Genomic DNA, 12,679 nt, shown 5'->3' with positions numbered 1-12,679 from the left:
AGGCAGGCGCTTTTGCCGCTGCGCTAAATCCCCAGCCCCGATTGGACCATTATTATAGCTAGCAGTAACATAACATTTGTTTATTTTTTCTATAGTGCATAGATAGATCACTAGAGCAATTTTTGTTTTCAGCTATGTATTACTTTGCCAGCTTTACATGGAACTATTTTTTATTACTGCCTAGTTTTGTATTTAGCTGTTCCATCTCTGAGGTACAGTACTGATTTTTTGAAGTCACCAGGGAGGGTTTCACTGATTTTTGCCCATTATATAATAGTTTAAAACACTCAGAAGAATCACTATTGACCCTTAAAGATAGAAAAGCTAAAGAAGTTAGTTTTTAACGAAGCCACACTGTAGAAATCCTAATTGACCTAACCCCTCAAGAGAGCTCAGCAGCATGTGATCTTGAAATGTTAGAGTTGCACAGAAGTAGGATTCAAACAAGCTTTCCCCCAAAAAACTCAGTTACAGTTCTCAGCCTCTGCCGCTTATTGACAGCCAGTCTCCTACTGTCTTCTTAGATTGTTTGGGCCATCCTTTCTGCAAAGCAGAATTGATCACTGTTCAAGCCCAGATCCCAGGCCGGGTGGATCTTAGCCTTCCTTCAGGTCTTTATAGGTAGTTGGTAATGTGTACCTCTAGACAGTGTAAACCCTTCATAAGCAGAAGTAATAGCAGTACCCACTGTTACTGAGCTGTCAGTGTGTGCCATGTAGGAACATTAGTATATAATTTAACTGTCGTATCTACACCGTAAAGTCATTAACCCCAGTGTGCAGTTAAAGAAACAGGTGCAGCAGGCTTGTCACTTAATATCACATGGACAGCTAGTATCAGAGCCAGGATTGGAATCTAATTACTCTGGCTGCAAAACATTCTTTATTAGCAATAACAGTGAAATTTAAAAATTAAAAACCATTATCAGAAGTATTCCTAGAAACTGTCATATTCCATTTTCTCATAATGCCATCAGCCACATGGGGCATTTCTCAATTAGAATATTTTCTTCTTCCACTTTTTAGTTCTGGATTGAGTCTTGAAGATTCAAAGAAATTGACATCTTCTCCCAGTGATCCCAAAGTAAAGAAAACCCCAGCTGAGCAACCAAAATCCATGCTTTCTTCAGAGGCCTCTCCTGTCAGAATAGTGCCAGTAGTACCCCAGTCAGAATGTAAAGAAGAAGCGGTGCAGATGCCATCACCGGTCAGGAAAGAAAAGCATGAAAGCCAAGAAAAGGCACAGCCAGACTTCCAATCTGCAGAGCCACTCCTTGCCTCAACTAGCAATGCAAATGAGCTAAGCATTCTTCCCATCAAGTGCCCAAAGGGTGAAGATCTCTTGGAGCAGAAGCCCGTGGCCTCTGCTGAGCAGGAGTCTGAGAAAGAGAATCGTGTGGCCACAGCCTCTAATTGTAACAGAAGTGAAAGCCAAGAAGTTTTAGTTACATCCCCAAGCAAACCCAAGAGTCCTGGAATGGGAAAAGCAGTAATGAAGCCCAGATTAGAAGCAGGTCCACAGGAGACAAGTGTGAAGGAACCTCCGGCAACTCTTACAGAGCAGAGCCCAGAAAGCCTCAAGAGAAAATCTTCCCTCACTCAGGAAGAGGCCCCTGCAAACTGGGAGAAAAGGCCACGTGTCACTGAGGATCGCCAGCACCAGCAGCCATTTCAGGTCTCGCCACAGCCCTTTCTTAATAGAGGGGACAGACTCCAGGTGCGAAAAGTACCACCTCTCAAGGTAAGAGAGTGGCGGTGTTTGATGAGGAGAGATGGCCAGAACACTTAAGTTTTGGTCACATCTCCCAAATTTTAAGTAATTTGTGGTATTAATGTTGATGTGCATCTAGCTGTGGTCTTACACAGATAAAATTATTGGTAAGCAGGCATTTAGAATTGCATTCATTCCTATAGATCTTTCTTAAGTTTGAATAAGGAACCTGAGTGTCTGATGTTAGCCACTGTCACTCCCCCATGCTAGTTACTCTTGAATCTTAAGACAGTTACAGAAATTACTCTCTTACATTGTCAAAAGAAGAAGTATCAGTAAGCACATGGGGGCTGTTGATGTGATGATCAAAAGATCTTTCTTACCTTTGCTGGCAGAACCATGGAATTTGAACGTGCGTTGTGCTTACCTAATTTGATGGTGTGTGGTTCTAGAACTACCTTTTGCTCCTTCCCATAAAACTAAGTATTTGTGGCTCTTCTCTGTCAGCACTGATTACTTACGAGTAGGAATAAGATGAATTACCTTGCTAAGCTCCACTGCTTGGCATATGTCATTAATTTCCACTTAGACCTACCTTGCTGTACTTTAAATGCCCTGTGGTGGGGCTGGGGATTTAGCTCAGCGGCAAAGCGCCTGCCTGGCAAGCACAAGGTCGTGAGTTCGGTTCCCGGTACCGGAGAAAAACCAAAAATAAATAAATAAAAATAAATGCCCTGTGGTGGTATGTCTAACTACCTTAATATATAAAGACTGTCTAACCAGTGGGAAGCCCTTCAAAATCCAAAAACAGTTTTACTCTTGATCTTGACTTTTTCTTAACACATGGGCTTATGCTAAATATCAATTTGTAGTTTAATCATGTGATAAATGCTATTTATTAATAACTACTGTTTTGCCTACCAAGAGCCCATGCACTGGCATTACTCATTCACATTAGTATATAAATAAACACTATAAAACACTTTCCTCTCTTTTATTCGCTCAAATTAATCCTTGGAAATTTTCTCTTACTGTCACTTGATGCATTCAGCACCCCATCTCACTAACATCTGACATAGTGTTTATTACTAAGTCTGATGGTCTTCATTTTATTTTTGACATTTGGTTAAAGTTTTATTAAAAATTTGATGTCTCTTTAGCTTTGCTTTACAGAAAATGGCTAAAGTTAGAGGCTGGGGATTTAGCTCAGCGGCACAGAGCCTGCCTGGCAAGCGCAAGGTGATGAGTTCAATTGCTGGTACCAGAAAAACAAACAAACAAACAAACAAAATGGCTAAAGTTAAAGTTATTTGAAATTTAGCCGGTGATTTTATTTTTTAATCATACCTTATTTTGATTTTTTTTTTTTTTCAGTACTGGAAATTGCACCCAGGGGCGGCTATTCCCAGCACCCTTGACCCCCTTTCTAAATTGGAGATTTACATTTCAGAACTAAGGAATTCCCTTTCTCCCCCCCCCATCCCCCCCATCTGTTTTGCTCACATGCTCTCTCGCTGTTTTTCTTTCTAAAGCGTTTTGTTGTTTTATCGTGAACATACATACATTGTTATGCTTTCCCAGATGGTCTGGTTTTTATGATAATCATTTTTACTTTTCTTCTCACAAAAATATTAGAAACTTTTCTTTAATCAGGGTCAATCAAAAAAAAAATCAGCATCAATCAGAGCTGAGTTACATTTGAACCTTTACTTTAAGCAACACTAGGTTGCTTTTTGTTTCATCTGTAAAGATGGATTACATTTTATTCTGTATTCTTCTAATCCAGAGAGATTCTATATTAAAAATTTAAATTTATTCTCACTAAGTCAGTATAATGTTATGTTAGTTTGGTTTTTTTCTTTTCTTCTTTTTTTTTGGTCTTTTTGAGACAGGGTCTCACTATACCATTGAGGCAGGCCTTGAACTCATTTTGTAGCCCAGGTGGGTCTTGAACTCACAAAGATTCTCCTGCCTCAGCCTCCTGAGTGCTGGGATTACAGGCGTGTGCCACCATGCCTGGCTTTTTTTTTATTATATTTATACATTTTTTTTTTTTTTTTTTTTACTTTCGCCTCCTTCCTCATCCCCCTAAAAAAGCTTACACCCAAAGTTGCTTTACTCTTAAACTTGCTTTACTCTTAGACTCTGTCTCAGATCCCACCTGCAAAGACAAAGCTTAATAGAACTTAGAACACAGCAAAACCTTTTAAACAAAATTTAAATGTATAACAAAATTTGAATTTTAGTACAAATGTTTGTTACATTATATGTATGTAAAAAGTTTTAATATACACATAAATTATGCATACTTGAGGTAGTATGTATAAATACATGAAACCTATTATTAAGTATGAAAAGTTTTAGCCTCTTTTAATGCTTATCTTTTTTTGTTTGTTCATTTGTTTTTTGTTTTTTGTTTTTTTCTGGTACTGGGAATCAAACTCACAACATTTTGCTTGCCACACAGGCGCTGTGCTGCTGAGCTAAATCCCCAGCCCCTTAATGCTTGTCTTTATTTGATATCAGCATGTTGTGAATAATTTTCAGCCATTATGATAGATATCATTTATTATGCTAGATATGGCATCACATTCATGACTATTCTTAGGTACCACTATTTGCCATTATATAAAATGCCTTAAGTAACTTTCTTATATTTAATTTTCTAGTTTTATCTATTTTCCCCTGTAGTCTCTTCTAAGTCATATTAGCAAGCGGCAGCAGTTGCTTCTTTCTTAACTGTGTTTAGCTTCTGAAATACATTGCACTAAGTATACTACTCAGCTTGTTACAATTGGGTGTAAAGTCAATTCAGGTCAAAGAGATTAAGTATATCTCATGATGTACAGTGCATGCACTTTGTGACATCTGTTGTAATCCCCAAGTTTGACCTTGTGAGTTGCAGAGTCAATTTTTGTTGTTTTTCTTTTTTGGTTTGTTTTTCTTCCGGTACCGGGAATCGAACTCATGACCTTGTTCTTGCCAGGCAGGCTGTGTGCCGCTGAGCTAAACCCCCAACCCCTTGGAGAGTCAATTTTTCAGGACTGCTGACGTTTTGAGAAGTTAATGAAAAAATATTTAGTGGCCTTATAACTCTTAATATAAGGATTTCCAGAAGAATAGTATGCATTTTCTTAGAGCTTAATAGCTTAATTTTTTTAATTAAACACTCTAGAGGCTGAGGATACAGGTCAGCAGCACAAGCTCCTGCCTGGCAAGCACAAGGTCCTGAGTTCAATTTCCAGTACCAAAAAATGAATAAATAAAAACTAATGCTCTAGGACATCTCTAACAATTACCTGTTCCTTTCAATTCAACTAGTAACTAGACAGATCTATACCTCCATGCACTGTAATTAACTATAGTAACTTTTAAAATACTATTTAGGATAAAAGTGAGGTTTTTGTATGATAGGAAAATCAGTGGTTTCAAACCTTTTTAGAAATACATTTTTTCTGGAAGTTCCAATTTGTAAATTTTGTAATAGAGCTCAAAGCATACTTTTTTTTGACCTTGAACTCACTATGTAGCCCATGCTGGTCTCAAACTTGCAGTGATCCTCCTGCCTCGGCCTCCCTCATGATGGGATTACAGGTGTCCACCACCACACCTGGCATTTGCTGCACAGATGAGTGCAATGACTAGTACACATGTACATAATCCCCTGTATTGTGGGGAAAAATGGGAAGGACCCTAAATACAAATTTGTGTTGCTCAGTCATACTCTCCATGCTTGTCACAGGTGCTGTATTATTCACCTACTCTAAAATATAAATGGTAATGAAGTTTTGTTAGTCTTATAAGTGAATACTAATCTCTGTTGTTTTTTCCCTACCCTACTTCTTTCAGATCCCGGTCTCCAGAATCTCCCCCATGCCGTTTCCTACATCGCAGGTCTCTCCCAGGGCTCGTTTTCCAGTCTCCATCACTAGTCCTAACAGAACAGGAGCCAGAACTCTCGCAGACATCAAAGCAAAAGCGCAGCTGGTCAAAGCACAGAGAGCTGCAGCTGCCGCTGCAGCCGCAGCCGCTGCAGCCACCTCAGTTGGAGGGACCATTCCTGGACCAGGCCCTGGGGGTGGACAAGGTCCAGGAGAGGGTGGTGAAAGGAAAACCGCTGGAGGAGGGAGTCCAGGCTCAGACAGAGTCAGTGCAACTGGAAAGGGCCCTACATTGGAACTGGCAGGAGCTGGAAGCAGGGGAGGTCCGAGAGAGCTTTTACCCTGCGGTCCAGACACTCAACCCCAGCCCGAGACCAAGACCCCAGGCCAGACACAGCCTCATAGTGTCTCTGGAGCACAACTACAGCAAACCCCCTCAGTGCCTCCAGCACCTGCCGTCAGTGGAGCATGCACAAACGCCACATCACCAGCCCATGTAGAGAAATTGAGTCATGAGAACCTGGACCCCACCAGAGCAGCCACAGTGACCTTCCCTAGCCACCCAAAAAGGCTCAGTGGTCGTGAACAGGAGAGCGCTCCTTCTCCGAAAGGGACTGCTGTGATCTCAGGAGCCTCCCCTGTTCGTTTTGTAGCTGATGGCACAGTTGAACCCAAAGCATGTTCTAGTAAGAATATACGAACCCCTTCAGCCTCAACAAAGACAACTGCTAATGCTCCAGTGGATATGACTCCCTCCCCTTTAACATCTTTATTGACAACAGCTACTTTAGAAAAGCTTCCTGTACCCCAGGCCAGTGTAACTGTAGCATCTACTGGATCAGCTCTATCCTCAGCAGCTTCTAGCCTTAAAACCCCAGGAACTTCTGCAAATATGAATGGACCCATTTCAAGGTCAAGCTCTAGTATCCCTGCTAATAATCCTTTAGTTACTCAGCTTCTCCAGGGCAAAGATGTTCCCATGGAGCAAATTCTGCCTAAACCTCTCACCAAAGTTGAAATGAAAACTGTTCCACTGACTACAAGAGAGGAAAGAGGGGTAGGGCCGCTGACAGGTACCACTGAAACAGAAAATAGCACCAGAGAGGAAGTTAGTGATAGACAGTCCCATCCGATGGTTATCCAGCAGCTAGGGAAAACCTTGCAAAGTAAACAGCTCTCCCATATTCAAAGGCCCCTGCAGCTTTTTTCAACTAAGGATTTGAGGGACTCTAGCATTGATACACACCAGTACCAAGAAGGACTAAGTAAAGCATCCCAAGATCAGATCCTTCAGACTCTGATCCAGAGAGTTCAGAGGCAGAATGTTCTCTCATTTGTGCCTCCCTCTCAGTTTAACTTTGCTCACTCAGGTTTCCAGTTAGAGGACATCTCCACAAGCCAGAGGTTCATGCTGGGTTTTGCTGGCAGAAGGACATCCAAACCTGCAATGTCGGGTCACTACTTACTTAATATTTCCACCTATGGCCGAGGTTCAGAGAGCTGTAGGAGGAGCCATTCTGTAAACCCGGAAGACCGAGTTTGTCTCAGTAGCCCCACTGAAGCCTTGAGAATGGGATATACAGATTGTAGAAACACAGCAGGTGATAGCAGCAGTGGCAAAGATGATGAAACGGATGAAGAGAGTACTGGTGATGAGCAGGACTCGGTGTTGGTGAAGGAAGAACCCCAGGCCTCCCAGAGTTCTGGCAAGCATGATGCAAGTTCCGGACCCCAGAGTAGGGAAACCCCATCCACCAATGATTGTTTAGCTAACAAAACTATGAAGGCTGAGACACCAGTGAATGAGCATCCCACCCTGAGCAAGGAGAATTACCTGTTCCCTAGAGGCCAAACGTTTGATGAAAAGACCTTAGCCAGAGATTTTATTCAGGCAGCACAGAAACAAATGGCCCAGGCCGTTAGAGGTAAGGTAATGCGCAGCAGCCCTGAGCTGTTCAGTTCTACTGCTCTTTCTCTGCCTGCAGACAGTCCTACCCATCAGCCTCTACTTCTTCCACCCCTGCAAACCCCAAAGTTGTATGGAAGTCCCACACAGATAGGGCCAAGCTACAGAGGCATGATTAATGTCTCCACCTCATCAGAAGCGGACCATAACTCTGCTGTACCAGGTAGCCAGGTGTCTAGCAATGTTGGTGATGTCATGTCCTTTTCAGTGACTGTCACTACCATCCCTGCTAGCCAAGCTATGAATCCCAACAGCCATGGCCAGACAATTCCCGTTCAGGCCTTTCCTGAAGAGAACAGCATAGAGGACACTCCTTCAAAATGTTACTGCAGGTTGAAAGCCATGATCATGTGCAAAGGTTGCGGAGCTTTCTGCCATGATGATTGCATTGGTCCCTCCAAACTCTGCGTCTCCTGCCTTGTCGTTCGGTAATGAGTCTTACAAGATATACACACTGTAAAGGGAAGGGGACAGGTGGGGTTAACAAGATGTGTTTCTGCATCATTTTGGAATCACAGAAATAAGGGTTTGGTTGTCCTAAGAGACAAACAGTAATCAGGAATACAGAGTACAGGTCTTTTACATTTTAGAGGACACGCACCTTGTATAGTAAGTCTAAGTCAAGCAAGACTTTGTGAATTTGTGACAAGTTTGCACTTAAGAAATCATGTAAATATGTCACATTTTGTTTAACATTTTTCCTGTGTTTAGGTAATGATGTATTCTTTAAATTCTGATGTATGTTCCATTTCATGTGACACTGAGAAAAGCTGAATGCCATGCATGGTGAAAGGAAGCTGTCTCCCTTTTTACCTTTCTTGAAACTTAGGGAAGAGGAAGGAATGGTCTGTAAAGAAGTGACCATTCGTGCTGATTATGTCTTTGCAGTCTGGCTGTAGGTTATTCATAGATTGGCCTTTGCAAGATTTGGATTCAGGGTTTGCTCAGTCTCTTCACCTTAGCTGGAACCTTCTTGAGTGGAAGTTTTTCACAACGTATTAATGTCCAGGCAGTGTTTTTTCTTACCCAGAAATCCCTGACTTGGTTCTTAGCTTTCATAAACCAGCACCGTCATCATGCAGTGCCCTGCTGCTCCCTAATCCCACCCGCTAGTCTGAAACAACGAATGTGGTCTGTGAAGAGAACGCCTTTCAGGGCCCCACTTTGTGACTGTTCTGTGCATGGGGACAGGACCGCAGTGATACCCTACACTTCGTCATTCATGGGCACGCACAAACGGGTTTGAAATACCAATATAGAATGAGCAGGCAGGGGTTAGTGATGGGATGAATTGAACTGTGTATCATTGGACAGGGGAACAAAATTGCAGAAACTGTTAAACTGAGTGTAAAGAACTTTGGAAGATGATTTAGAGCTAGAAACAAAGTATAGCGTTTTTACCTCTTCTCTCCCCACCTGTTTCCTAGTGTTACACAGTCAGCTGTTGTGATAGATAGAAGAGCTTCTTAGTAGCTTGTTGGCTGCTTCCGTTCAACTTGATTTGACCTCCCAGGCGTCTGAGGAGGATGGAGTAATTTTATCAGATCTTACACACGCATGTATGTGCACACAAACATAGCACAGGACACTTCACTGTTTCTGAAAACCTGTGCACTGTTAGAGTTCTGCTCTCTGCACTAGGGATCCCTGAGGTAAAAGGGCTTCAGTGAATGGCTAAGGGATTGTCTATCAAGGAAGAAAAGTTTGTTCCAAAATTTTGTGGGTGGTTTTTTAGTTTTTAAAAATACTTCTCGAGTGATTAAAAAATTTTGAATACATACTTTTAGGTCAGATTAAAGAACATTTTTGTAAAGCCGGGCATGGTGCCTCATGCCTGTGATCCCAACACTTAGAAGGCCGAGGCAGGAGGATCACTGTGAGTTTGAGGCCAGCCTGGGCTACATAGCAAGTTGAAGGCAGCCTGAACTGCATAGGAAGACCCTGTCTAAAAAAAAAAAAAAAACCACAAAATAAAATAAACCCTACAGTTTACCCAAATTTCATATTAAGAAGAATGTTAATGTGCACATTTTTGATTACTTATTTCAGTTCTAATTTGAGGTGTGTAAAGTATTAACGCAACCTGGTACAGTTTTGTTTGTACTTAATATTCTAGGTGTGATTCTTACAAAATTCAGAACAGTTTAAACCTGTTCATTTAATCACATTCCAGACTAGGGGAAGGGAGGCAATAATCTGTTGACCCCCATTCTGCTGCCCACCCCTGCCCGCCACACCCCATGCATCATACACTCTATGCTTTCCGACAGTGTCTGCTCCTTACTGCATAAGAAACTCCAGTTTCTCATTTTTCCTCTGGCTCATTTGTTGTGGCTCAAGGCAAGTATAGGATTAATAACTGTTCTGGTTTCAGCCAAGACATTATGTTGTCCCTCAATCTTTCCCTCTTCTTCCAGCACAGACATAGCTGAGAGATTAAAAAGGCTTCAAGCATCCAGGGATAAGTTCTCCAGTGAGGGACCAGTAGGAAACAAACCGGGGTTGCCCCGCTCCCAAACTTTTGAATGATACCCTGGGTAATCCCAGTGGGGTTTATTTAAAACCCCGTTGGTTGGTGGCAGAAGGCTGTAATCCCAGCACTCAGCTGAGACGGGAGGGTTGCTGCTAGTTCGAGGCCAGCCTGAGCTGCACAACAAGACCTTGGTGTGTGTCTGCCCCCCCCCCTGCGCCCCCAAATCTATTAGGACTTCTCATGCTACGCGGCAGTTACCAATTCTGAGTGATGAAAGTGATTTTTCTGCTTTGTGGCTGCTAGAAAGGCATCCTCTAAATTCCTTGATCTGAGGATGGACAGACTGTAGAGTGCAGGAGGGCAGCAGGTCTTTTCAGTTCCATCTGAGAGGAGACCACATGGTGCTTCTTCCTCTTGACCTGGCCTTGCAGCTAGGTTCCAAGCTTTGCTTGGCATGAGATTCTCTTAAACAGTTGCCAGCAAAATAGTTCCATTTAGTTATACCTCAGAAACAAATCACCAGCTAGATATATTGCCTCAGACTTTATAGGATGAGAGAACATACTCGGATTGGTGGTAAATTACACCCCAGTCCACTTAATTTGACTGAAAACTGGTTTCATGTTGAAAGCCATTCATTTGTATCTTGACCAAGAAAAAAGGAGTGCAGTCTGGCCCTTTAAATTATTAAGAGTATTGCCCGTGGTGGCGCATCCCTGTAATCCCAGCACTCGGGGGCTGAGGCAAGAGGATCATTGCAAGTTCGAGACCAGCCTGGGCTACAAAGTATGCTCAAGGCCAGCCTGAACTGCATAGCGAGACCCTGTCTCAAAAGCAAAAAACAGTAGAATATGATACTCCATCCAGTACCTTTAAAGCAATTTCTGTCTTAGTTGTTTTACCTTTAAATTCATTCTTGGGGCGTTTGGCAGCACTTTCCAGGCATGCAGCAGCCACGTCTGATGCTTCCAATATCCTTCTTCCCCACCCGCTGGTACCCTCACCCCACTGGAAGCATTCATGATGTGTCATCTCAGCCTGATTTATAAATGTTCGAAGATGTCTAATAAATAATCCCGAATTGTAAGATTTTTGAGTAACCAAAATTCTTCATCCTGTTAGGCAGAAAGTAAAGCCAAGTAACCTATATTTGTTTGCCCTGCTGCAGTTCCTTAGCCCCTATGTTAAAAATACTGAAGCTATCTGTGGTATTCTGTGTAACATTTCTAAGCATAAGAGCTGGCCAATGAAAATTTTCCTTGGAGTAGGGAAATGTATGCTTATATGGCTGGGAAGACACAGATGTAGCTACTTTAGAGCTTATCTCAGATGTAAATAAATCGCCAAAGGAAGACCTCATTGCCTTCCAGGTGAGGTGCAATGTCGTACATAGTAATGCCCTGTTACCATACTAATTTCTTATTATTGCCTTCTTCAGCCTTAGAGATCCTTAATGAACTCTTTGGTTAGATGATTAGCCATAATTAGAGGTCTCTGGTCATCATACCACTATTTATTTCTAAAACTCACTGTCATTGAGCAGGGCCAGATCATTTTCTCTTCAGTATCACATCAACATCATACCAAGGAGGGGAAAGTCTCCCCATTGCATTAACAACTGTGTGTTAAGTAAACACCTTGGCCCAGGATAATTTTCAACGTGTTTTATAGAATAGTCCAAAGAGACTGAGAAACATGATGATAGGCAGGGTCCTCTCCATGTTTCAATACCTACATACCTATTGAAGGAAAACAGTAGGTAAGACATTTCCTAAAGTTGAAGCAGTAGCTTCTTAGAGTCTTGGTTACTTTATTTTTTTTAAATGCTTTACATTTGATACAACTATTAAAGATCAATTTTAAATATAGCTTTCCAGTAATATATTTTAAGTAATATATATTTTAATATCTATATAAAAGGTGACAGTGGAAGACTGAATTTCTCACATATGGTATGTGTAATGTAAGACCACACTGTTAAGGTACACATTATTTCACAGGAAGTTGCTCTAAAGATACTCCGATTATTTCCAAAAAATGCAATAAGGGGGATAGTTTTGGGGTTTATTTTTTATTTTAAATGGAAATTGACTTATTTACCACAAGCTATTTTTTCCCTCTGGCTATAAGGTTTGTACAGACTGGTTTGGTAAATGCTAAACTTTTGTGTCTCTTGCCTTTTTCAAGGAATTGTTAACATTGGAATTGAGGGTATGTACAGAGAAGTTGGTGTCAACACCATTTAATACATATTTTTTCACAAATATAGAAAGAATCATTTTACATAAGAATTTTAAGTATTTGCAATAAATATATGTATATAGATTGTATGTATTCATATATTATTTTTCATTTTATTATTGAGTAAAAGAATTAAAAGTGACATTAAAACCTTGGAGTTTTTGGTGAATCTTGAGGTCTGAATATGCCTGAGAGTGGTGGGGGAGCCCCTCAGTTGTTGCCTTGTACTGTATGGGAGGTTACCGCAGACCTTGTGGAAGGGACTAAAGTGAAGAATTGGGTGACAAATCAGGGTAGTGTATTTCTTTCACAACTTAAGTAAAAACATTCTTCCGTCTGTCTCTGTGTTTGCCCCTTTAATCTGTTCCCAGAAGTGAAGAAAACACAGGAAAAATGTTACTGGAGAAG

At 41.5% G+C, this 12,679-nt stretch overlaps 1 protein-coding gene across 4 annotated transcripts in view; it reads left to right on the top strand.

The window, feature by feature from the left end:
- The window catches only part of Asxl2 (additional sex combs like transcriptional regulator 2), a 137,710-nt gene extending 129,597 nt beyond the window's left edge, over positions 1 to 8,113 (top strand). For all 4 annotated transcript variants that reach the window (XM_005400413.2, XM_005400414.2, XM_013522575.1 and 1 more), the window contains 2 exons: positions 1,026 to 1,740; positions 5,560 to 8,113. In XM_005400413.2, coding sequence (XP_005400470.1) covers positions 1,026 to 1,740; positions 5,560 to 7,989 — 3,145 coding nt within the window. In that variant the 3' untranslated portion in view covers positions 7,990 to 8,113. The remainder of the gene's footprint in view (positions 1 to 1,025; positions 1,741 to 5,559) is intronic.
- The last annotated feature ends 4,566 nt before the right edge of the window (positions 8,114 to 12,679 follow it).

The sequence above is a fragment of the Chinchilla lanigera genome, unplaced genomic scaffold (genome assembly GCF_000276665.1).
Source record: "Chinchilla lanigera isolate Chin_1 unplaced genomic scaffold, ChiLan1.0 scaffold00068, whole genome shotgun sequence".
Lineage (NCBI taxonomy): Eukaryota > Metazoa > Chordata > Mammalia > Rodentia > Chinchillidae > Chinchilla > Chinchilla lanigera.
This window is presented reverse-complemented; position numbering and strand designations above follow the sequence as displayed.